At 49.5% G+C, this 23,929-nt stretch overlaps 2 protein-coding genes and 3 long non-coding RNA genes across 11 annotated transcripts; 2 read left to right on the forward strand and 3 right to left on the reverse strand.

Annotated features, from left to right (window-relative positions):
• Positions 1-52: 52 nt before the first annotated feature.
• PARS2 (prolyl-tRNA synthetase 2, mitochondrial) lies at positions 53-6,050 on the reverse strand. Of its 5 annotated transcripts, none has more exons than XM_086842538.1 (3): positions 5,750-6,050; positions 2,415-3,863; positions 53-2,298 (listed from the first exon to the last, which is right to left on the reverse strand). In XM_086842538.1, the coding sequence occupies exon 3, from the start codon at positions 2,057-2,059 to the stop codon at positions 644-646; it is 1,416 nt and encodes a 471-aa protein (XP_086698664.1). In that variant the 5' UTR covers positions 2,060-2,298; positions 2,415-3,863; positions 5,750-6,050; the 3' UTR covers positions 53-643. The 5 variants fall into 5 exon arrangements, 3 of the variants coding, with proteins under 3 accessions (XP_086698664.1, XP_086698663.1, XP_086698665.1); XR_015273950.1 differs by lacking the exon at positions 53-2,298 and having other exon boundaries at positions 2,522-2,558; positions 2,595-3,863; positions 5,750-5,955; XM_086842537.1 differs by lacking the exon at positions 5,750-6,050 and having other exon boundaries at positions 53-2,092; positions 3,114-3,224.
• On the forward strand, positions 6,039-9,228 carry LOC111933017 (uncharacterized). Of its 2 annotated transcripts, none has more exons than XR_015273952.1 (2): positions 6,039-6,188; positions 8,129-9,228. It is a non-coding gene; the product is annotated as an uncharacterized LOC111933017 (long non-coding RNA). The 2 variants fall into 2 exon arrangements; XR_015273953.1 differs by lacking the exon at positions 6,039-6,188 and adding an exon at positions 7,220-7,798.
• Positions 6,443-7,331, reverse strand: LOC147651748 (uncharacterized). The gene is made up of 4 exons (XR_015273951.1): positions 7,308-7,331; positions 7,112-7,222; positions 6,630-6,749; positions 6,443-6,513 (listed from the first exon to the last, which is right to left on the reverse strand). It is a non-coding gene; the product is annotated as an uncharacterized LOC147651748 (long non-coding RNA).
• Positions 8,343-17,977, reverse strand: DHCR24 (24-dehydrocholesterol reductase). Its single transcript, XM_023932366.2, has 9 exons — positions 17,633-17,977; positions 16,407-16,562; positions 15,858-15,963; positions 15,475-15,593; positions 15,121-15,384; positions 14,202-14,345; positions 13,074-13,271; positions 12,146-12,324; positions 8,343-10,561 (listed from the first exon to the last, which is right to left on the reverse strand). Exons 1-9 carry the CDS (start codon positions 17,888-17,890, stop codon positions 10,408-10,410), a joined length of 1,578 nt encoding a protein of 525 aa, XP_023788134.2. The 5' UTR covers positions 17,891-17,977; the 3' UTR covers positions 8,343-10,407.
• Positions 17,978-18,196: 219 nt separating this feature from the next.
• On the forward strand, positions 18,197-19,036 carry LOC111932919 (uncharacterized). Of its 2 annotated transcripts, none has more exons than XR_015273794.1 (2): positions 18,197-18,240; positions 18,885-19,036. It is a non-coding gene; the product is annotated as an uncharacterized LOC111932919 (long non-coding RNA). The 2 variants fall into 2 exon arrangements; XR_015273793.1 differs by lacking the exon at positions 18,197-18,240 and adding an exon at positions 18,391-18,570.
• The last annotated feature ends 4,893 nt before the right edge of the window (positions 19,037-23,929 follow it).

Here is a 23,929-nt window from a genome sequence, read left to right on the forward strand (position 1 = left end):
TGGTGGCCTTGGCAGCTCAGGTTAATGCTTGGACTCAATGACCTTAAACGCCTTTTCCAGTCTAAACGATTCTGTGATTTTATTACAGTGGCACCGTTGTTGCTCATGATCTCTTGATCTCAGAGTGAGGAGCTGTGGCACAGGGTGAGGTGACCCTCTCCAAGGAGCTCCCTGTCCCGTCAGAAGCTGTTCCTCACCAGAGCCCCAGGGCTTGCCATGGCACATGTTCATGGGACCCGGGTGCTCCCAAAGAGATGCAAACAGATGAAAGTCACCTCCCTTTGTCTCTCTCTCAGAATCCTTCATGCTGAGAACGTGGCAGCGAGGGGAGCCCTCCTGTCCCTGTGCAGCCTTGGCTGTCCTGTGCTCCTGACAGAGGCCATGGCCAGTCCGTCCCTGCCAGTGCTCCCACAGCCACAGGAGGTGCTGGGAAAAGCAATTTCCAGGGACCTGTACCCGGAGGGAGGAATGTCCCCAGCCCTGTGTGGCTGATCCCAGCTCAACCTCGGCACCTGGAGCACCTGCAGGACACCGTGGCTGGCTCTGTCGCGAGCTGGATTTGCCTCTGCTCACCCAGAGCCATCGCCAGGGCAGCTCAGACAAACTCACAGCAGCAGAGATGACAGATTCAGAGAGGAGGCATTTAAGGGACTTGCACTTTACTCAGCAGCTCTAGGACCCCTTCTTTGGTGAGGAACAAAACCTCGCCGGCGTTCTGATTCCAAACCTCAAAGACCGGGGGGTCCTCGCAGACCCTCTTCCCAGCCACAACCACGTAGGGATATCCCAGCTTTTTGGCATCCTTCAGCCTTTTACCGATGGTCAGCTGGGTCCGGTCGTCCAGCACCGAGTCTCCAGCGAGGTGGGGCACCGCTTCGGCCAGGTCATCGTACACCCGCTCCAGCAGCACCGCTCCCTCCTCCTCCTCCTCCTTGCTGCCCCTCTTGGGGGGGATGAAGCAGAGCTGATAGGGAGCGATGAGGCTCGGCCAGCGGATGCTGTCCTCAGTGGAGAGCACCTCGATGGAGGCCGCCAGGATTCGAGAGACGCCTAGGCCGTAGCAGCCCATTTCTGCCAGCTGGGGTTTGTTGTCGGCGGAGGAGAAGGCGGCGTTGGCGACGGAGGAGTACTTGGTGCCCAGGTAAAACGTGTGCCCCACCTCGATCCCTTTGGTCTCGGTGAGTTTCTCCCCGCACGTGGGGCACGAGATTTGCTCCCCGTTTAGCGTCTCCACGTTGGCAGCAAAATGTCCCTGAGGGCACAGCACCAGCCTGTCCTCGCCGATGTCCGCCGGGAGCTGGAACTCGTGGGACGTGGTGCCGCCGATGCTGCCCGTGGCCGCCTGCACCTTGAGGAAGGGCAGCCCCAGGCGGGTGAAGAGGCTGCAGTAGGCGTCACACACCCGCTCGTAGGTGCGCCGAGCCGCCTCCTCGGAGGCGTCGAACGAGTACATGTCCTTCATGTAGAACTCCCGGCTGCGCAGCAAACCGAAGCGGGGCTTGGGCTCGTCGCGGAACTTCCTGGTTACCTGGTAGAGGAGCAGCGGGAGCTGTCTGTAGGACAGGCCACTCTGCGAGGCCACCAGCGCCGTCACCACCTCCTCGTGCGTGGGGCCCAGGCAGTAGCCATGGTTGTGCCGATCCACCAGCCGAAAGAGCTCCGGCCCCATCTGGTCCCAGCGGCCGCTGGCGCGCCACAGCTCCGCCGAGCACAGGCTGGGCAGGTTCAGCTTCTGCCCGCCCACGGCCTGCATCTCCTCGTCCATCACCTTGATCAGCTTCTCCATGGCGCGGACGGCGGGCGGCAGGTAGCAGTAGCAGCCGGGGCTGCTGGGATGGATGAGCCCCCCTTGCAGCATCAGCCGCTGGCTGCGGCAGGTGGGCTCCCCGGGCCGGCCCTCGGGCCCTGCCTGGCCGCCCACGGGCAGGGCCAGCGGCTGGAAGAGCTGCGAGAGCAGCAGGCGCCTGGCCCTGCCCGGGGTGTCGCCGTGCCGGGCCCTGAGCCCGCGCTGCCGGGCGCCCAGCGCCGGGAGACGGCACCTCCTCAGCAAAGCCTCCATGGCGGGGACGGACACGGGGCACGGGACACGGCCCTGCGGAGAGACAGCGGGACACAGCAGGGGTCAGCGCTGACCGCACGGCACGGAGCCGGTGCCACCCTGACACCCACACGTGCGCACTGAGCTCACACGTACCCGCACACCTGGGGCACACACACGGACACTCTCCGGGATATACAGACAGCCCCGCACGGACACGTGAACGCTGCACGGGCACACACGGGCACACCTGTACACACCTGTACAACTGCACACACGGGCACACCTGCACACACGGGCACACCTGCACACACCTGTACAACTGCACACACGGGCACACCTGCACACACCTGTACAACTGCACACACGGGCACACCTGTACACACGGGCACACCTGCACACACCTGTACAACTGCACACACGGGCACACCTGCACACACGGGCACACCTGCACACACGGGCACACCTGCACACACCTGTACAACTGCACACACGGGCACACCTGCACACACGGGCACACCTGCACACACCTGTACAACTGCACACACGGGCACACCTGCACACACCTGTACACACGGGCACACCTGCACACACGGGCACACCTGTACGCACCTGCACACATGTACACACGGGCACAGACGGGCACACCTGAGTGCGCGCACACACGTGCACACCGGCACACGTGCACACGCACACTCGCGCGCACTTACGCGCACTTACACCCGCGGGGGCGCGCGCCCAGCCCCGCCGGCGCGGCCAATGGAGGAGCCCCTCCCTGTCACGTGGGCGGACACACGCGCACGTGCGCGGCGCGCGCCTCTCTCTATGGTTCCGGCGGGCGCGGCGGGCGCCCCCTGGCGGCCGGGAGGAGCGGCCGCAGCGGGCGGCACCAGGACGGGGACAGGGCTCCCGCAGGCGCCACCAGGATTCGGGCGTCCCTTCCTAATTAACAAGCGCTCGGGAAACTGAGGAGGTCCTGGTTGCTGGGAGAGGCTGCTACTGTGGAAGTTGCTGCCGTCCCACTGGCTCAGAGGGACAGCGACCACTTGTCCGTCCTGCTCTTGGAAGAACTGACCTTTATCACCTCAAACAGCACCTTTGCCAGCTCCATCCTTCCCCGCTGGTCTTGGCTTTGGACAGCTGGGTCATGTCCAGAGTGTGGTTATGGCAGGCAGCTCTCAGCTCCACAGGCACCGACTGGGAATTATTTTCCTTAATCCACAGCTCCATCTCTGTCTCACTGTTTCTTCATCCTCACCTGCCCAAAGCGGCGTCTGCAGGAGGCCCCACAAGGTCTCGGTGGAGCCCAGGTCAATGACCTGCTCAAAGCACTCGATGACAAATGTTTTCTGTTTGTCCCCACGGAGCTGCAGCTTGGGAATGGCATCATCCAGGTCAAACTCCACAGCTTGGCCCAGGAGTTTCATCCACCACAAATAGTTCTTGCACAATGTCCACCCTCGTGTAACAGTAAATAATAGTAAATAGAGCCAGGATGGGACAAAATGGGTCTTTGAAAGCAAAGAGTGTATCTGCTTCCCCTTCCAGGCTCAGTCCTGGGGCGGCATGTCCCAAGTGTTCAGGGGCAGAACCACTTGGAGGGTGCCTGAAGGAGGGCTGAGAGATCAAAAGCCACCCTCTTAGCTCATTCCAGCTTTCTCCAATCCAGTCTAGCAGACAGACATTGCCTCCACCCAGTGACAACCTCCACACTGCACTCTTCAGCCTCCTCCCTCAGCTCAGAGGGAGTTTTTCATCTCTGGAGCATGTAGTAAAGTACTGTACTGGAGGAGGAGACAGCAATTATATGAAGAGTTAAATAATCCTGTTTAAATAAAGGGAAATAAGAACGAATCCTTGTTTTTAAAATGGGATTTGAAAAAATCTTTACAATTCTTCTATGAATTCCTCATGTGCACTCCTTTACAGCAGGCTGGAAATGAGCAAAACCAGGGAATTAAAGAGCACATCTTTGATGCTCCAGGTTATCTAGAAGCATTAAAGTCATTAAACAGTTGAGCCAGTTGTGCAAGGTGACTCAACATCCTTTGTGCCCAGAGGGATCTGTGGGAGTCCCTCAGCAGCTCGGTGCTAGAGCTGGGATCTGGCCCAGGTTTCCTGGCTGACAGGTGGCAGCATCCCTCCCAGACCAGCCTTCACTGGTTTTGTCAGGCAATTACTCCTCCCTACGTGTTTGGCACCACAGTAAGACAGGCACTGCCAATGCTGTTTGGGAGAGGTGCTGTGGCTGTCTCAGAGGCTGGAGGATCAGGATGGATCCCTGTGGGAAGGGAATTTGCTCACACCTTGGACACCCAGGTGCTGCTGCGCGTCCCTGGGGATCTCCAGGGCCACACTGGAAATGCCTTTATCCATCTCCTGCTTGCCCAGGAATTGTGAGATTTTCACCAGACAGTTCAGGACGGGAGGGTTGTCTCCATTTCTATTGTTGGAGCCAGAGAAGTGAAACACATTTCCATTGGTGACTTATTAACTGCTGTGCTGATCAAAGGGACAAAACCAGCTTGGATTGATTCGCGGGGCAGCGTTTTAACCAGGAGGGTTTAAGGCTACACAGAAGATGTGGTCTGTGGGGAAAGCTGATCTCGTATTAAATCAGCAGACAGGACTGAATGCGGGCCTCAGCTCAGGGGTTATGTGCCTGAAAGCCTGTCTGGGCTCCTTATTTTTTCCAGCTGTGCTGGGGGAACCTAATAAAGGTACTGCTGTCCCTGCAGCCTTTCACCAAACTGCTCCCCCGCTGCTCTGCTGGGGCTGATTTATGGCAGCGGGGCCAAACGCGTGGCCTGAGAGCGGCGTGCCCTGCACATGGTGAGACTGAGGGGCTCAGCTCCTGTCTGGGGCCTCCCTCTTTGCCCCGAGGGATTTCCGGGAGAAAAACCGCAGAGGATGGGGAGAAGATAAATGAAAGATCAAGCAGGCAATAGCAGCTGTCTTGAATCAGTCCCTGGCACAGCACCAGAGAGATCAAGGGGTCAGTGTGAGAGTAGCCACTGGGCTGGTGGAAAATGGTTCCTCCCTTTCCAGCAACATCCCCAGGTAGCACCAGCCCAGGGCTAGGGAGATCAGGGCAGGTGAGAGGCCAAGTCATTCAGTGGTCAAACCTCTCTCTGTCCTGCAGAGGATCTGCAGTTTGGGCTTGGGGTTGGCACATTCCATCCACCCCTGGCTGTGCTCCTACAGCTTGTAGGGTCTGTGACCCCACAGTGCTGGCTCACACCCTTGTCTCGCTGATTTGATCCCCTCCAGTAATATTACTGTAATTGCTGGACAATGTTTTTATGCCCAGTGGAGTGATGGTTACTCCATCAAAGGTTCTGCCTTTGATTTGCTCCTTGGGGAGTTGCTGGGGAATATAAAATTACTGCACACCCCCTGCAGCCTGGCAGCTCCCCAAGGTGCAGGTGCTCCCTCTTGGGTAACCCTTGGGTGCTTTTAGACAGCTCCTCCTGAACAGACAATGCTTTGTTTTTTCCCTGCCAGGACCCTGCTGTTTTCCTGCCTGCACAGGGGAGGGGACATTCCCTGGGGAATGGAGATGCTGGGTGCCACGGTGATGGTTGCCATAGCAAGGCCTGCCACCAGCCCCGCGGTCCCTGGGGACCAGAGCTGTCAGCATGTGGCTGCAGGCAGTCCTGGGGACGTGGGCAGCCGGGTGAGAGCTGGATGTGTGGGGGGAGCTGGACTTACCCATGTAGCTCTTCTCACCTCCCAGACTGTCTGTGCCTGCTGGGAAGCAGCTCCTCACACAGGGACGTTTTGTACAGGACAGTCCAGGACAGGCAGCTCAAGCTGGGAGCAGCCTGGCTGGAATGTGCTGAGCACCCAGCATGAAGCACACACTGCCCACAGGCAGGTGAGCCTGGCAGGAGCTCAGCAGTGACCACATTACCTCTGCCTGCATCCTCAGGCCTTTGCCCTTTTCAAGGGATGCTTGGACAACCCTTCCCATTAGTTTTGCTCTGTTTCACCTGCAAGCAAACAGATGCACTTCATGGATGAGAGCAGCCGGGTCTGAGCCCTTTTAGGTGCCAGGAGCTCCTTGTATCCTCCAAAAAGTCATACTCTGCTGCTTAAAAGCCAGTTTTTCCTCTAGCAGCATCAGCAGCACGTTGCAGAGCCAGTGCAGGTAGGAGCCCTTCCCTCAGTACCCATTCCTGGAGCCGTATTCATCTTGGCAGCTTCCCCACGGAGAACCAGAACAAAGCCTAACGGGCTCAAAGTAGACAGGGAAGGCTTTAGTCTGAAATAGTCCACCTTGGCTAGGGATGAACAGCAGGAATCCACATGGCTTCTCTCCTTTATCCAGCTGAGTGAGGAACAGGCAGCTTGAAAGAGGTCAAGACATCTTCGTAATTGGCGGGGAACTTTCAGATTACACTTGAGTGGGGAGGTTGTGACACTGCTGCCCTTCCCTGCAGCTGGCAGTAGGTGACTGGTGAGTGTGCTCAGACCTGCAGGGATAATCAACCCTTTACAGCCTGCTGTGGCCAGAGCTGCTCCTGGAGGAGACTGGCTGGGCTCTCAGTGGGTGCTGTGTCCTCCTCCCTTCCCTGCAGGGTGGGCTCACATGGGTAAGATGTGCCACTGTTTTATCACTTGCTGAGGTGAGTGGCTCTGGTGCTGGCACAATCAGCCTGGTCCTCAGGGGGTTTCTCAAACTGGGGGAACCTCAGGAGCAGCCAGGAGCCTGCAATTCACATGACAGTGGCTGATGGGACCCAGGGAGGCCCAGGAGCAAAAGAGAAGAGAGAGAAACTGCTGGAATTGTACCTTCTCTGGGATAGATAGGGCCCACAGGAAGCATGACAGAAAGGATTCCCTGTCCTCTCTTCCTGGCTGAACACAGAGACTTAAAGGAGTTGGGCAATGACACTGCAATTGAACAGTAATTAACTATTTGCAGCTGGGACTTGAGAGAAATTATGTTCATGAGAAGAGGATGGCAGATCCTGCACACCCTCCCAGGGAAGGTGTGACAGCACACACAGCCCACTCAGGGTTAAACACATCCTTCCAAGCTCTGCTACTACTTAGAGGAGTTGCACATACCTTTTATGGGTGGTGTTACCACACCTGAGTAGCCCCAGATCCACCACAACTCCACAGAGAACTGAGTCTGAAAAAGTGCTACCATAGCAAAGATGAGCAGGGAATGAAAACCTGGAGGCAATGGAGAAAGTCAGATGAGCAGGAAATGCCAGCAGCTGGCCACAAAAATGTACTGGGAACACATTGGCACACCTACAGTTAAGTTTGTCAGGTCTTGTGCAAGTGTTTAGACCAGACAGGAATAATTAAATCTAGGTGTAATTACATGTTAGTTGTGGCTGATTAAGTGTGCTAATTAATCTGCAATTATCATTTGGTGGGGTGGGGGGGAAGATAATGGAACACAGGTAGAGCTGCAGCAATTTGAGGAAATCCTGGCTATTGTTCTGGAGGAGATCTCTGAAGGGAAATGCCTGAGCAGTGATGTGGGTGAGGGAGGGTACAGAAATGCTGCTGGGCAACAAAGAAGGGTTGTGAAATGCAGCCTAAGCCAAGGCCAGCACAGAGTGAGATTAAAACAAGGAAGGGCTTTGGAACCTGAACTGCCACTTCAGCAGGGCTGAGGCACTTGGCAGCCTGGATTTCTCCCTGGGAAAAGAGCAGTGTAGAGCCTGGGAGAAGGTGTACCAGCTGTGATCAGGGAGGGGCAGGAACACCTCCCTCTGAGCCTACAGAGCTGCCAGGAAGGTATTTATCAAGGAGACAGAAGAGATGGGTGTGAAACTCCTCAGGCTGAAGAGTGCACCGAGTCTTCACTCTCTCTTTTGGCTGCTCATTCAAGGCAGGGATTAGATTTATTAGCATGAAATGAGAAGAATGAAGTAACTATCCATTGTCAATGGCTAGCATCTAAATGCAAAATGGGGGTTTGTTCTCCTTGGAGAAAATGTCACAGGGAAAGAATGAAGTGTGTGTGTGTAAAAAATCAGGGCAGTTGGCATCATGAAGCTGTGTGGAGCTAGTGGGGCATCACTGAAGGGTTAAAGGCTCTGCCATGAGGTGTTTCTTTTATTGCAGGTGTGTCTTGGGGGAAAGATAAGTGAAGGCTTGAAGACTTCAAAGACATTTCTACAAACATCACCTCCCACACCACCTCCCTCACAATGCCTTGGGTCTCTCACCCAGACTTTTCTCAATAATCGCCAGTCATGTGGAACGACACAAGAAGCATGAGAGAGAAATGATAAACAGCTGTTTGAAAAGCAAGCAATCACTCATTAAAAGACACCCCTTGGAACAGTACGCCGGCCAGAGCTTTATTTTCAACAGCCCGTACAACCAAAAACCAAGAGCAACAGCAATGATGTGTGTGACTGATACAGTGCAGTACCCAATCACGGCATACAAAGTTTGCCAATAAATTAAGGAGTGAAAAAACAAACACAGTGCATACCTAAAGATCATCAGTACATAAGTGAAACACAGCCTAAGTAGAAGTATTTGCATATCCTCTAGCTGTTTTAACATTGCCCTTTCAAAGCTAACCAAACCATTCTTGCTCTGTGCAGGCTATCATAAAAGCACTGGGCTAAATCATAGCTTCACCCCAGGGACAATTCCCAAGAGGGGCAGGAAGGCAGGTCACACCCTGAGAATCAACACTTGCCTTCCTGTGTACCCCTGGTGCAGCCAGGAGGTGTGGCAGCCACTCCTGGATCACTGACACAGCTGCACGGCTCGGGCAGCACTGAGGACACTCTGCACTGGCTGTGTCTCCCCGTGGAATGCTGCCCCTGTGCAGGATTTGAGGGGGTACCTTACTTGCACATGGTGTGCATCACTGAGTTACAGCCCAAGCTTATTCCTGCTACTGCTTTATCATTGGTTTCATCTGGACCTTAAACATCCATCTATCAATAAATAAAATCATTGGTTTAGCACACATAATAAAATTACACCTCCCACTGGTAACTGTTTGAGAAGTTCTCCCTGTTACCCCCTACACAAGCCTCGAGAAAATGACTTCCTTTTCCCTCAGGCTCAGTAAGGTTTCAAGTAACAATTTTCAGTACTGCTTGGACAAGACACAGGCTTGGTTTGGAACCCTGATACTGGTGACAGGGCCAAAACATTTCCACACTTCTACACCCAACTGTATCAAGTCCACGACTGTGCCATTTTCACCTGCGAGCAGCAGAAGAGGGAACTAACAGTGCTTGCTGTTATTTCCTCTCCAGGTGACTGAAACAGTCCTTTTACAAAGCCTATCAACCTAAACCAGCTAAAATGAAAAGCAAAAATGTCACTCAAGTCAGAACCGAAGCCTGTGTGTATCAAGATTCACATCCAGAGTTCTTATCCACAGCCACTTGCTCTAACAAACCTCCTATGAGGGCAGCCTTGGCTTCCTTCTCCTACAGGCCAGGACAGAACAGTCTGAGATAAGCCATATCTTCCTCCAACTGAGTACTTATAAGGCACTAAAATTAAGCCACAACCAAAAAACACAAACCCAAAAGAAACCCAAATAAACTGACCCACACAGAAATTAAAATTTGGCTATATAAAATAGCAGCAATGTTTGTTTGTTTGTTTTTTTTTCTTTCAGTGGTCTACAAAGCCAGAACATTGATACTTTGGGGCAAAAAAACCAATGCACTGTCGGCCAACTACAAAACACCTAAAAACCTACATCCATTCGCACTTCATAATCAAAATCAGTACAAATCTGATAGGCACAAGTAAAAAGCATCTTCTTCACACCTCAATGCTCAGTTTTCCAGCAGAAGCCAGGCCTGGGGAGCTCAGCTGCCCTGTAGGACAGCGTGAGCAGCCCAGCACCACCATCACACAGCTGGAGGATGATGGAGTGTGGATGAGCCACTGCAGAGCTGCTCTACAGGACACTGACTGGAGGCAAATGTTTTTAACAACATGATTAATTAGACAATGTGTTCAGCTTTGGCACCTATTTCTGAGCCCTCCCTCCTGTTTTCAGAAGTCATGTTAAATATAGCTGTGCTACACAGCTGGTCTAACTCCAGTGTCTTCATCCATTCCCATTGTTTTTCTTCTGCTTGGAAATAGGTGAACTCACCTATGTCACTACATCAGATACAAAGGCTAGCACTTCAGATTTCTTAAAAACAATCACTCTGAGTTTGGAAAACCGATTTTAAAACATACGAAGAAATACTAAACATAAATGTGTAAAGCAGGAATTCATACCTTTAAACATCAATAAGAATGAGCTTATTTGGAGAGCAATAAAGCTTTTTTTTTTTTTTTTAAAGGATATACTGACTAGCTATAGGTAAATTCCTCTTTCCCTGATTGCTTGGTGAGCTCAGCCAGGCTCAGTGCCTTGCAGCTTTGCAGATTTTGTCATACACTTCTGGAAAGGCATCCTTGCAATTCATCTCCTCCCTCAGCTTGTGGTACAACGAGCCATCAAACATATCCCAGAACTCCTCACGGGTCATGTAACAATCTGCATACAGCATCTGGAAACTGGAGAGAAGGGAAAAAGAAGAGACAGAGATTCAGTATTAATTGAGCCACAAGTTTTGATATAGAATATTAAAAGAAAATTCAGTGCAAGCTATGAATAGCAAATACTTAACAAAACAAAAACATCAACAATGCTTTTTAAAAACAAGCAAATACAATAGCTCACATAGATTACGTTTTACAGTTATGTTTTATGGATTTAATATTTTTTCTGCCTATTTTCTTAGGATCCATGTAGGCACAGTCACAGAATCTCATATTTGCCTGCATTACAATATCCACTCAAGACAGATGTAACAATACATCCTTTGACTTTTTCATTTCTCTGGACACTGAGAATAGAACTAGGAAGGCAAGACACCACCAAATGAGACCAGGCCAAGAAGATAAATTCAGAGTGTGAACAAAGCATGGTGTAACAAAGGTCCATTTACAAATTAAATCCTTCTTCAGCTGTGGACTCTTCCTCACTTCCATACTGTGCTCTCTAAGCTGCAGCTACCCTCAGAGTACAGCAGCAAAACACAACCTAACACAGAAGCTCTATTGTTTTGTGTGATTATGAAACTGGAAGATTAAGCATTTATTCACTGTTCATTTCCCAGTGACAGGTAGAAAACAGACCAAACTTCGTCAGGAAAGAGCTTTAAATTAAAAGCTTAATTTCAAATTAATGAGGAAAAAAAAAAGCTTAAAATTAACTTTGGGTTGCTTTGTTCTCTGGCAAATCACTTCTTGCAGCTCAAAGTCATTTGCAGTCCCCAAATCATCTCGAAGCAGCCTTGCCATTATTGCTCAGCCACATGGGACATGATCACTGTTAGCCTGAGAAGTAGGTCAAAATAGAAACGGGGATAAATTATACTGATGGTGTAAAAATACTGTGTAGTTGCTTTTTGTTCCTGAGAAACCAGCCTGTGGCTGCTTCTCCACTGACACCGCTCCAGCAAATTAGGCTGGCTCGAGTCCGTGACAGATGGTGGGCACATGCCTCACGCCCACTGTGGTCCTGTGTAATGAGAGCCCAGGCAGGGAAAAGGAAGCTCTGGAGCACAAGCTTTGAGGGAGGAAAGAATGCCAGCAGCACACAGGGACTGAGTGCAGGGACAGCCAAGGCTGGCCCCCTGGGCAAGGACATCCTGGTGCAAGGACAGGGCAGAGATGCCCCATGATGCTGCAAGGACAGCAGTCCCAAGGGCAGGCAGGGAAGCTGTCCAAACTTTTGGGATTCCTGAATGATGTATTCCAAGGATGTATTTTGTAGCAGCAGACTCTACTCCTGCAGTAGCCTGGAGCTGAAAGGTGATCTGAAGTCACCCAGCTCCCAGTACGCCACAAGAACTTCAGCCAGTGTGTCCTTTTGTTTGGCTGGTTTTGCAATCAAATAATGAAGTGAAATCATATTTAAAACTCACCAAAATTAGATAACTAAATTAAAATTAAATTAAAATTATTTTCAATTATTGTACTTTAATATTTAATATTGCATTAATATAACAAGTTCTGTGGGATAAATAACTGTGATTAAACCACACAGGTGTGAATTATATGACATTATCAGTATTCTGAGGATGGGGTCCTTACCCATGCACACTTCTTACAAACTTTTCCATCTGTCTCATTGAAGCCCTGGCTTCAAATTGTTTGCTTTTGGGCTCTCCATAAGCTCCTATATCCACGTAGAGTTCGGTTTCATTTCCTTTGGGATGGACCATACCAGGATTGTTGGGCAATATGAAAGGACATAACCAAATAGGGTACACCTGCAGAGGCAGGAAGACACTTTATCACTTATTTTTTAAGACAATCATCCTTTAAACTCTTTAATAAATGTAGCAAAATGACGAGTTAAAGGAACTTCCTCCCAATCTCAGACTGAAACCCTTGCTTTCAGCTCTTCCTTCCCAACCGTGCTGCTAGTGTTTTTAGCTGGACTTTCTAATGACCATAACACAAATAGATTGAAAATATCCTCCTGGAATTACATCTGCTGTCCTTAAATATTTGAAATTAAAAAGAAAAAAAAAAACCACCAACAAACCAAAAACCCACAAACAAACCACCCCCGATCTCAAAGCAACAACTGAATAAACATTCTGAGCAAAAAGAGAAGGAAGCGTTTTCTTTTCCAGGTCAGTCCAAAATTGAAATTCTACACTAACTAAAATAAATTCAGAAATAAAATCAAGAAAGGGAAATGAAGCTCCGCAGTTGGTGTTTAGAGAGACCATCAATCATTTAGGTGAAGATCAGTTTAAATTTTAGTAAGTGATAAAATCTTTCAGAAGTGTTGGCTCCTACCAAAGCTTGAATCTTTTATTTAATTCTCTTTTTTTCAGAAAGCTGTGTTTATTTCTGCTGCAGCCTTGCATCATGGACTCACAAAGCACAGGACTCTCTAGGACACAATAATGACCTTTTGCACAAGCAGGGAATTATGTCTGAAGATCAAAAATCACAGTTCTTATCACAAACAACCCAAGATTTGCTGCGTTCTAAGGAGAATTCTTACATTAAGGTCAACATGGAAGGTCTGGATTGATTTTTCAAGGCTCTTCATTGGCACCAGCATGTCCTGCACAACGTGGTGCTGCTCGTACAGCTTCCGAATGGCTTCTCCTTGGGTGAGCTTTAACAGGGAGATTTTTGGGGGGACCATCCAGCCAAACAGGTAACGGAACACGGGGTTATTGCCAAAAGGAATGATATCCTTCAAAGAGGAAAGAAAAGGAGTTTGACTGAAGAATGTGCAAGCAGACCAAAAGAGCACTTCAGAGTCCTCAGGGTAATATTAAGGCAGATTTTCAATAAATTTAATTGCTGATACTTTGCTGAAGTACAAATACAAATTAATGGGGCCTGGACTGCACTTGGCTATGGAGCCTTGCCCCAAGCCTCCTCTGGTTACCACTGATTTTCACTTGTGTGAATCACAACATACCCAACCTCATAATTTCAAAGCATAAAGTTCAGAGAGCAACAAGCTATTATCTTGCAACAGCCAAGGGAGGAGTGCACAAGGAGCTAACCTTACAGAAGTTTTGCACGAGTAATCAAATTTCTCAGTAGCATTTTAAAGCTGTAAAATTTCAATTACCGCCTGCACAGCCAACTCCTGTTTACCTTCTGCAGGAGCTGAAAGGATCTGGTACCTCACTCCAGAGATTCAGAATGTAGTAACAGGAATAATTTATAATGTCAAATAAAATTTTGTTTAAATACACACAACAATAAATACAATTATGAAATTTTAATTAATGACCTGACTACATAATTATTTTAGGTGGGGCAGTTTCTCAATCAGAAATTCACATTTATGTTTTTTCCACCATCTGAATTTGAAAATCACTCAGGAGGTATGAAAATTTAATGCTGAAATACACACTTTAGGTCTAAATTCAGAAAAGCACTAAACCAAAAACTAGGAATTTCTGATACAACGCCTTATATGTGAAGAACTGTCTTTGGATTTGCTGTACCCAAATGCAGGACTTGTAAATTTGCCATAAACTTTGCTGGTTTTTTTTCTGCCATGAAAGACAGAAGTTGCTGCCAAGGGGAAGAAGGTACATTGTACCTACACTGTGAAAGGGCAGAGTACCTTCCTGCAGATATATCTGAATTTTGGAACTGGTCTTACTTGGAGCTCCCAGAAGATACTGCGAGTATGTCTGTGGTAATAATGTCTGGAAGGAATGTATTCTACTCCAGTCCTGTCAGCTTTCAAATACTTCTCCACATGCTTAAAGAACCACGGCTTGTAGTAGTTGCCAATTCTGTTTATCTACAAGAAAGAAAAAATTATTATTATTATTAATAATTATTAATTATTATTAGAAAACAGTTACACCTTGCTAGACAACAGAGTATATCCCAAAATTCCTTTCCTGGGAGGAATCTGTGTTATACCCTCTGGAAAAGACAGTCACAAGACATCTAGGGAGCCTTCACACCACCACCTGCAAGGTTCCTTCTTACCTTTCTTGCCAGTAAGGTTTAAGTAAGGCTTGCCTGACTTACTGACAAGCAATTTAAGAGCCCACAAATGTGACAGAACTGAATTCCTAAAATGCCAATCTCTAAACCCACCATTAATCTGAAATCTCACGTGGCAGAGAGGAAACATCCAGGTGGAGGGTTGCACGAACACTTAGCATGACCCTCCTGTGCATGTCCCTGATGTGTTTTTATCAATATTAACAGAATTAAAAGCTTGCTGGGAAGAGAGTTACTCTGAATAGCTGCAGTTCAAAGCAGCATGGTTCAGTCTATGAGAAAAGATCCTTCTCTTCCTCCTCAGGTACTGCAGTGAAGAGACTGTAGACTGAATTATTTGCTAGAACAATGAAATCAATGGGTCATTTCAATAAAAGAGATTTAGAGAACAGACTCTGTTATAGTAGGAAAGGGCTATACTTTTAAAATATTCTGATAGACTGATCCAGATTTTAATCCTATGTTAAGAGATTGTTCCAATTTTATAATGGTTTTATCCTAGTACCGCTTCAGTAAGACTTTGGGAGTAGTTTTTTCATTGTAAATAACTTCCCTTTAGTTACCTTGCTTTGCTCAGGTTCATCAGTCAAGACTCCTGTCATGATGACTGCTTCATCCAAGGAATACATAAGTCCTTCCACAAAACTATTCTCCTTTTTCTTAGACTCTTCAGTGAACTTCTCACAAATCTTCTGCAGTCCTCTTACTGGCTCGTAATGTATTTTGACATATTTCTTGGCAGGAATCATTTTTATTTCTGCTGCAACCAGGAAACCCAGAGTACCACAAGACCAAGGCACTGCATAAAATAGGTCTGAGTTTTCAGTCTGCAAAAAGTATGTCATACTAAATCATATATCCACACCAATAACTGTCAATGACATTGTAAATGATAGCAAAGTAACATTTTGTCTTACTGGTGAACATCTCACAAGGCTTCCATCAGCAAGAACAAGTTCATAGGCCACACAGGTGTGCTGAAAAAGTCCATAGATATGGGATGAAGACTCAATGCCAGTTCCCATGATCAGGCCACCTTATCAAGAGAGCACACAACAAATCAAATGAAACACACTCCAAACTGTGGGTGATTTATGAGAGCAAACCCCCACTTTTAAAAGCTCTTTTAAGACTATTTAAAAAACAACAAAAAACGCTTGTAACATAAACGCCACAAAGAACATAAGGTTCAACAGAGTATCTCTAGAACCTTTAAAACAATGCAATGTTTTACTGCATAAAAAAACCCTAATGAAAGGGCAGCAAAATCAGTGCATCTCTTGCCATCAGTGACCCTTACCTACTGTGAGATCATCAAGCTCTGGCACCACAGGAATAGTCCAGCCCATGGGATTCAGGTGTGCAGTCAGCTGGCCCATGGACACCAAAGGCTCCACACGAACAACCTAAAAAGCAAAAAAAAATATGAAACCCACCCCCAAGTTCTCAACAAACATAAATTAAGAGTTCAGCATTAATGATGACAAAATATGGCTAACCGGATACACTTCCATCTGTTATCAGAATTCAGAGACTCACTTTCCTAAGAGAGCTACTAAAAATAGTGGGAACTGTTTAGTGATTCCTCCTCTGCCTCAACATCTTGTTGCTCAGTGCCCAAACCCATAAATCAATCTGGTCTTTTAGACTTCAGCACATAAAAGCCAAGCAATTCCATATGCTGGGTTTTTCAGATAGAACGATCCAAGCACACATTGCAAACCCTTGAAATTTGATAGGTCTGCTACAAAATTTTGTTCTTTGTGGAATCTAAGCCCTTCAGCTCTGAGCATTGTAAAGAAAACTGTAAAATCCACTATAGTGAATGCTTTGTGGTGGAATTTGTTACCTGTCTTTCACTGTCTACTTCCAGAACATCCATTAAATTGATCATGATGTTCTTGTGAATCTTCTTGTACTTCCCAACACGGAGGGACACGGTCAGCCAGCCGGGCCGGCCCGTGCACATGTGTCTCTTGCTGCCTTCCTTCTTCCATTCCCGGACCTGCAAGAGCCAACAGCTGTCAGAGCAGAAAGGATTTGGAAATCTCTTTGCAGACCTCTGAACTTCTAAATAAGGTACAACCAGAGTGGTTTGGTTATGTAGAGGATACATTTCTACTGTCCTGTAGCTTCCTTTGGGGGAAGGATTTGGAAAGCTAAGAAGACACTAACAGAGAGTTAAAAATTTCCTCCTCTAAAGAAGGTGTTATCACTCTTATAATTTTATTTCTAATCCAAAACGCACAAAAAATGGCCTGAGCCTGCAAATGACCAGGCAAAGAGAGAAAACCTGGTCTAGTGGAAGATGTCCTTGCCCATGGCAGGGGGGGATTGGAACCAGATGATTTTTAAGGTCCCTTCCAACCCAAAGCCTCCTAGGATTCTACAAAAAGTTGAGAAGGAAAACGTGTGAGCCATACATATGAGCCACAAATTCTGCAAAGCCACAGTGGTTAACAACACCAGAGAACAAACAATTGCATTTTCTTCAAAGCTGAGCTGCTACTACAGCTGGTAAAAACCCCCAACCAACAAACCCAACCCCTCTGAGAATAACGCCACGCACATTAATATCCATCTGTATCTGTGATGTGAGAGACCAGGCAGGAAACAGCAGCGGACGTGACAGAATTACCACCAACACCAGAGAGCACAGAATCACTACAGACATCTGCATTTCTGGGTGGAGGAAAAGTTGAATCTCGCCGTGAAGCATCTCCCGGAGGCAGCGGGAGGCGAGCGGAACGGGAGCAGGCTGGGGCCGATCCGAGCCTGATGTTCCCATGCTGCACACACGTGTGTCCCTCCCAGCGCATCCCTGAGCAGCCCGCAGCGCCAGCACGGCCGCAGGGAGGGAGCTCCGCAGGAGTTTCAGCGGGACAAGAAGGCTGCAGGGGGCTGAAAGCCCCGCTGGCGTTTATTCCTTTGCTGTTCCCCGCTCCGGCCGGACTTTGCCCCGGGTGCGGAATGACGGCGGGGGAGGACGGGATGACAGAGAGCGGGACAAGGACACGCTGTCCCCTCGCAAAGCCGCGGTATCCGCGGGGGTCCCGCGGTCCGGTGAAGCCTCACCTGCTCCTGGATGTGCCGGACGCGCTGGGCGTGCTGCCGCGGGGCGCTGTGGAGGCGCCACACGGCCCATGCGCGCAGCTGGTAGTAGATGTCGAAGAGGATGGAGAGCGGCAGGAGGAAGAAGCAGACGAAGACCCAGCGGTGGTGCACCAGCACGGCCTCCAGCCCGCGGTGCCGCACCCAGAGCAGCAGGAGCAGCAGCCCCGCGCCCACCGACCACAGCGCCGACATGACACCCACTGCCCGCTCGCGCTCCATCACGGCCGCGCTCCCTTATGGGACCCCGCCATGCCGCGCCCGCCGCTCGCGCGCTCGCCGCCCGGGCCACGCCCCTCCGCCCCCATTGGACGAGGCGTGAGGCGAGGGGAGAGCGACGGCCAATCGAAGAGCTCCGCGGAGATCGGACCAGGCGCTGAGGGCGCCGATTGGCTGCGCGCGGCCGGCCCCGCGCTCCCCCTCATCGCCGCGGCCACCGGGCCCCCCCCGGGGCGGGGGTGTCACCGCCTGGGGACAGGGGGGACTCGGCTCAGACCCCCGGGCAGGGCCGGGAATGGGGACTGGGACAGGGTCAGACCCCTGGGCAGGGCCGGGAATGGGGACTGGACAGGGTCAGACCCCTGGGCAGGGCTGGGAATGGGGACCGGGACAGGCTGAGACCCCCGGGCAGGGCTGGGAATGGGGACTGGACAGGCTGAGACCCCCGGGCAGGGCTGGGAATGGGGACTGGACAGGGTCAGACACCCGGGCAGGGCTGGGAATGGGGACCGGGACAGGGTCAGACCCTCGGGCAGGGCTGGGAATGGGGACTGGACAGGCTCAGACCCTCGGGCAGGGCTGGAAATGGGGACTGGACAGGATCAGACCCTCGGGCAGGGCTGGGAATGGGGACTGGACAGGGTCAGACCCCCGGGCAGGGCTGGGAATGGGGACTGGACAGGGTCAGACACCCGGGCAGGGCTGGGAATGGGGACTGGACAGGATCAGACCCTCGGGCAGGGCTGGGAATGGGGACTGGACAGGCTCAGACCCTCAGGCAGGGCTGGGCACTGGTCCTGAGAGAGGCAGAATGGGATGCGGGGCAGAGGACAAGTGCTGAGGCAGAGGGGACCCCTGAGTCAGGGCAGGGGGCAGGCCCTTGGTGCTGTGCTGGCCAGTGTCTCCCGGACAAGGGGTACACCCTGGTGCCTTTGGGTTGGGGTCTGGAGCAAAACACCTCTGCATCCCTCACCTCTGCATCTCTCTGGTGTTGTAGGCACCAGCGAACCCAGCAGTGAAGGTGTCTCTGACAGAAAGTCCAAAGTGCACCTCCCTCCAAAACACAGCTTGCCCTCTAAAACCCTGGCAGAAAATTCCTATCCATGATGAAACCAAGTGATAGGAGGTAAATAAAGTCTGTGAGAAAGATGAGGCGTTGTTTTTTGAAGTTAAAATCCCTCAAGGGATGCACTGCTGGAGAGGACGGTGACAGAGGGCAGCCCCAGGAGGTCTTGGCACAGCCAGGGCTGTCAGGAACCCTGGAATGGCAGAGAATTTGCCATGGCACCACTGGGGTCAGAGAGGAACATGGAATCAAGGTGTTCCGTGAGAGCCATGGTGATGTAACACAAGTGTCAGGTGGTGACTCCTCCTCTTTGCCACCAGGACAAATTGCTGACCTTGTCCTTCAGATGATTGATACCTGGGAGAGGGAAACTTCAGACAGGGAGGGATCAAGGTTCAGAGCTCGGCTGTGGCAGGCCAGCCACACCTTTCGCTGTCTTGGACAAATGGAAGGCTTTGTTTTCAACCCCACTTGATGATTTCGTGGAACCATTCACAGAATGGTTTGGGTTGGAAGGACCTTAAAGATCACCTAGTCCCAAGCCTTTGGCCGTGGGCAGAACCACCTTCCATTAGAACAATTTGCTCAGGTGCCCATGCAACCTGGCCCGGAACAATTCCAGGGATAGAAATTTAGCACACTGCTCTTGTGGGTTTTGTCCCACTGCTTTTATTGAAGGACTAGACTGAGACTTCACAGCTTTCATATTTGGAAAGGGTCTCCTAATTTCCAGACTAAATTTATTTATAGGCAAATTATATTTGTTGCGCTTGTGCCTAGTTTGCTCACTAGCTCTTCTTACATCTGAGCTGATTGATGTTATCTGTTTTATTTATCAGTTCATCTGCTGATGGAAATTATTCATGCAAAAGAAGGTTCCCATGCCATAAGAGAGGTTATTTTAACCTCTTTGAAAGACCTAAATAATTATTCCTGATCTGAATGTGATCAAGCACTGGGCTTATTGAATAACAGCATCATTTATTCATAAGGGGATATTTATGCCTTCAGTGTAAATACTATTTTGAAATTGTTTTTTATGAAGAACCTTTAGAAGCGCTTATAATATTTTTCATGTTTTGCTCCTGTTTTTGTAAGGCCCATGGCAACAAGAGGGGGTAGGTGAGCTCAAAGATTGTGATGTGAAACTATTTTAAAGGAGAGGAGTGAACCACTGTTCACTCAAAATGGTCAAATTGCTCATGTAGCTACTGATGCCAGGCATAGAAAACACAGGATGAGAAGGGGATGAGGGAAGGGGAGATAGATATTAGAACTGCTGCTGGTTTTCAATTCTAGTTATTCTAGTTATTTGAGCAAAACATCATCCAACGATCTATGTAGGCTTAGGAAAACATCATCTTCAAATCTGGTTGGAAGATCTAAGGTTCCCTTGGTAGCTTTGTGATACTAAAATCCTTGGTTTCTTCAATTAAATTAACATTTTAAGTGTGTTTAAGCTGTTAGTGCTTCTTAAAAAAGCAATCTTTTTCCCTTCCTCTCCTCCCTCCCTCCCTCTCCTGCCATCCCATCCGCCCACTCACGCTGTTCTGGGCATGCTGTGCAGTACAAGTGCTTCTGCTGTCACTCAGTAAAACAGGTTGGAGAACTGATCTGACTGAAGAATTAAACATTTTCTTTTAAAACCAGTTTTTTTTAATTTTCTGCCTGTATCAGCTCCCTGGTGGAGCCTGCCCCACGCACGCTTGTGCTGGGAGCAGAGCAGGAGCCTGGCACTGACCATGCCAGAGCTCCCCATCCTCTTGGGGAGAGCTCATCCCAGACAGCCCTGCCAGCCCTGCACAGGACTCTGTTCCTTACCCTGCAGGGCTTGCTGGTACCCTTGCAAAGGCTTTTGGATAAAAGATGCAGCTGTTTGTCCGAGGAGACAAGGAAAAAGGCACACAGAGTCATGGAATCATAGAATTGTTTAGGCTGGAAAAGCCGTCTAAGATCATCGATCCCCCTGTTCCCCCAGCACTGCCAAGGTCACCACTGCAAGTGCCACATCCTCACAGCTTTTAAACCCCTCTAGGGATGATAATTCCACCACTGGCCAACCTGTTCCAGTGTTTTATTACCCTTTATGTGAAGAAATTGTTCCTGATATGCAATCCAAACCTCCCTGGCACATCTTGAGGCTGCTTCCCTTGTTCCCTGGGAGAAGACCTCGACCCCCACCTGGCTCCAACCTCATTTCAGGGAGTTGTAGAGTTTGAGAAAGTCCCCTCTGAGACTCCTTTTCTCCAGTCTGAGCCCCCCCCATCCCTCAACCTCAGGCATGTGCTCCAGACCTTTTCCCTGCTCTGCTGCCCTTCTCTGAACACACCTCAGCCCCTCAATGTCTTCCTTGTCACGAGAGGCCCAGAAATGCACACAGGATTCGAGGTGTGGCTTCATCAGCACTGAGCTGACAATCACTGCCCTCATCCTGCTGGCCACACTGCATGGTCATAACATACAGAGCATTTGAGCTGCACACAAAAGCAGGCTGAAGAGTTCTGTCTCCATAAGAATAATATCAGGAGGCCTTCAGTGGCACCAAATGATGGCATTGAAAAGCATTAAAAAGCCCATTTTTTTTCTTGCAAACTCTCACAGCCCTGGTACTGACTGCCACAGAGCTGCTGTTGAGCAGTACCAGGATGTTGAAAGGACAGGCATTTAATAGGAATAGTTACAAAAAATAATAAAGAATTTTGGGAAGACTGCAAGTCTGCTTAAATCTGTAAAAAAAAAACAAAAAACAAACCCAGATGATGTTTACTCGGGGCTAGGAGTCACCTCCCTTCGGTTTTCCTGCACTTTGGTTTGGTGCAAAGCTGGTGCTGCTTGAAACGGGAGTGTTTCTAAGGGTTGGAGGGAGGTGGTGCTCAAACTGCTTGTGAGAAGCTCCCTCTGCTGAGAAATCCTAAGTATGTTCGGTCACCCTGAAGGAAAAGCCTGTAAGGGAAGGTAGTGTCTCTGTTTACCTGATGTTGCTCAACTGACCAGCTTGCAGATGGGTTTTTTGAAAGGTATTTGTCGATGTGATATTTATATAGGACCTGTTTCTCAGGTTTCACAAATGTTTCATGGGAGGGAGTAGAGGTGTGTGGTGGCCTGCAGAGGAGGAGGGCAGAGGGTTTGGCACAGCAGCTGTAGCTGGGGTGGCCCTTGGGAAATTGGTTAAGAAGGGAAAATGCATTTTTAGTTACTTTAGAAACTTCCAGATAGTTCTCAGGGGAAGTGAAACACCAACTGAAGGCTTAGGCAAGGTTAGATTGGTGTGGCTATTTTAGGTGTAGGTGGACCTAATGTGGAAAGACTTGCTTGACATCCACGGTGGGGAAAGCTCTCCATGTGGACTGGTCCATGCTGTCCAGCACGCTGAGTTCTTGGGGTGACTTTAGTCTTTTTTCCTTGCCTTCCTCTGTCCTCTCCAGGCTGCAGTCACCCTGTTCACACTGGGAAGGGCTTCACCAAGAGCAGGAATAACTGGTGCTGCAGGGATCAAGGGTACCTGGGCTGTATCCCACGTGCTCCGATACCAATCGTGTCACAAGGCCCCACTCCTCTGGTGATGAGCTATTGTAGGTGGCTGGTGGGACCCATCACCACCTTGGGGGGAAGCAGATACAGGGTGTGAGGTGAAATCAAGAATTCTGACCATGGCAGAGGGTGTCCTATCCTTCAGTGGCTGTGTTCTGCATCAGGAAACAAGGTCAGCTGCTGGTCAGCACGTTCACAGAGCCACTAAAAAAACCCCCAGTGCTGCAGAACGTACGAGAGCTTTCGTGTATTCTCTGTGATGTGCATTAAATCCAGCTTTACAACTGCCTCTGAAAGGATACCCTGTCTGGGATTTATAAAAAGAATCACTTGTCAAAACAGAGAGCCAGACTGGGAAAGGAATTCAGCCCTCCCTTCATTGTCACCGGGGTTGTGTCCTCTGCGGCAGAAGCACAGTGGCTGTGGTACAGTAGCAGGTGTGGAGAGCTGGTTACTGAGGAACTTGGGGTTCCAGCACTCAAACTACAGGCTGAGGGAGGCCACACTCCTCTGGGTGAGCAGTGGGGAACAGCGAGCTCATGGCAGCCATCAGTTGGCTTTACAGCCCTGAGAGTGAGGAGGAGAAGTGGGTGAAGAAGGTGAAGTGATGCTCCCCTGTCTCTTTCTGTCAGTAAAATCCTGGGGACACTGACTGTGCTGGGCATCAGAAACGAGCTGCAGTCACTGAAAGGCAGTAAATGCATTATCTCAGACTCATGACAAAATGGACACAAGTTCCAGTGGCTTCCACGATGCTCAGGGTGAGCTTTGTCATGAAGGCAGTTGTGGACCACAGCTGGTGGGGAGGGGCTGCAGGGTACCCTCTCCCATCACTTGCCTCTGGAATCTTCTTGCTTGGAGCGACAAATGCTGTGGGAACATGCAGGAATCATTTAGTGATGGTGAAGACTTGCCAATGTCACCAGAGGAGAACACTACAAGTTGTTTCTCGGTACAGACCAAATTTTTCCTCCCGTTTTCAGCTCCCAGCAAACCTGCCTGTGTGTTTAACCTCCCAGTACCAGATGTACTTGCAGGACCTTTTCCTCCAAATAAAGCTAAGGCTTGCACTGCCTTGGCTGTGGCCATTCTCTCTGTCTGGTGCTGTCACTCTGTCACCTGCCTGCTTTCATTTACTTCAACATTTCAAAAATTTCATGGGCCCACTCCCAGATGATGTAAACTGATAAAACTCCAGGCCATGCTCCAAAAGCATCAGTGTAACTGTAGGATCTGGCCCTTTGGGTTTACTTACTGATGCCAAAGAAAAATAGAAAAGCTGGGAGCAAAGCAAAAAAAAAGGAAAAGAAAGGCTGGAAGAAAAAAGAGTTTAAGATGCTGGTTACATAAGTGTTGTATAGCTGTTAAAGTCACCTAGAATATCCTTTTAATAAACTGCAGCCAGATAAGTTAATAATTAAGTGTGACAAAAATATACCATTGTT

This window comes from Cyanistes caeruleus, chromosome 9 (assembly GCF_971803275.1).
Source record: "Cyanistes caeruleus chromosome 9, bCyaCae1.hap1.1, whole genome shotgun sequence".
In the NCBI taxonomy this organism is placed as follows: Eukaryota; Metazoa; Chordata; class Aves; order Passeriformes; family Paridae; genus Cyanistes; species Cyanistes caeruleus.

Coding starts and splice junctions, on each gene's coding strand:
- PARS2 (XM_086842537.1), bottom strand. CDS start 3,149: ATGGAGCTGGCAAAGGTGCTGTTTGAGGTGATAAAG. Junction 2,093..3,113: donor TGCTGTTTGAGGTGATAAAG/GTCAGTTCTTCC, acceptor GTCTCTCCGCAG/GGCCGTGTCCCGTGCCCCGT.
- DHCR24 (XM_023932366.2), bottom strand. CDS start 17,890: ATGGAGCGCGAGCGGGCAGTGGGTGTCATGTCGGCGCTGTGGTCGGTG. Junction 13,272..14,201: donor GTATCTTCTGGGAGCTCCAA/GTAAGACCAGTT, acceptor TCCTCTTTGAAG/GATATCATTCCTTTTGGCAA. Junction 12,325..13,073: donor CCTTCCATGTTGACCTTAAT/GTAAGAATTCTC, acceptor CTGCCTCTGCAG/GTGTACCCTATTTGGTTATG.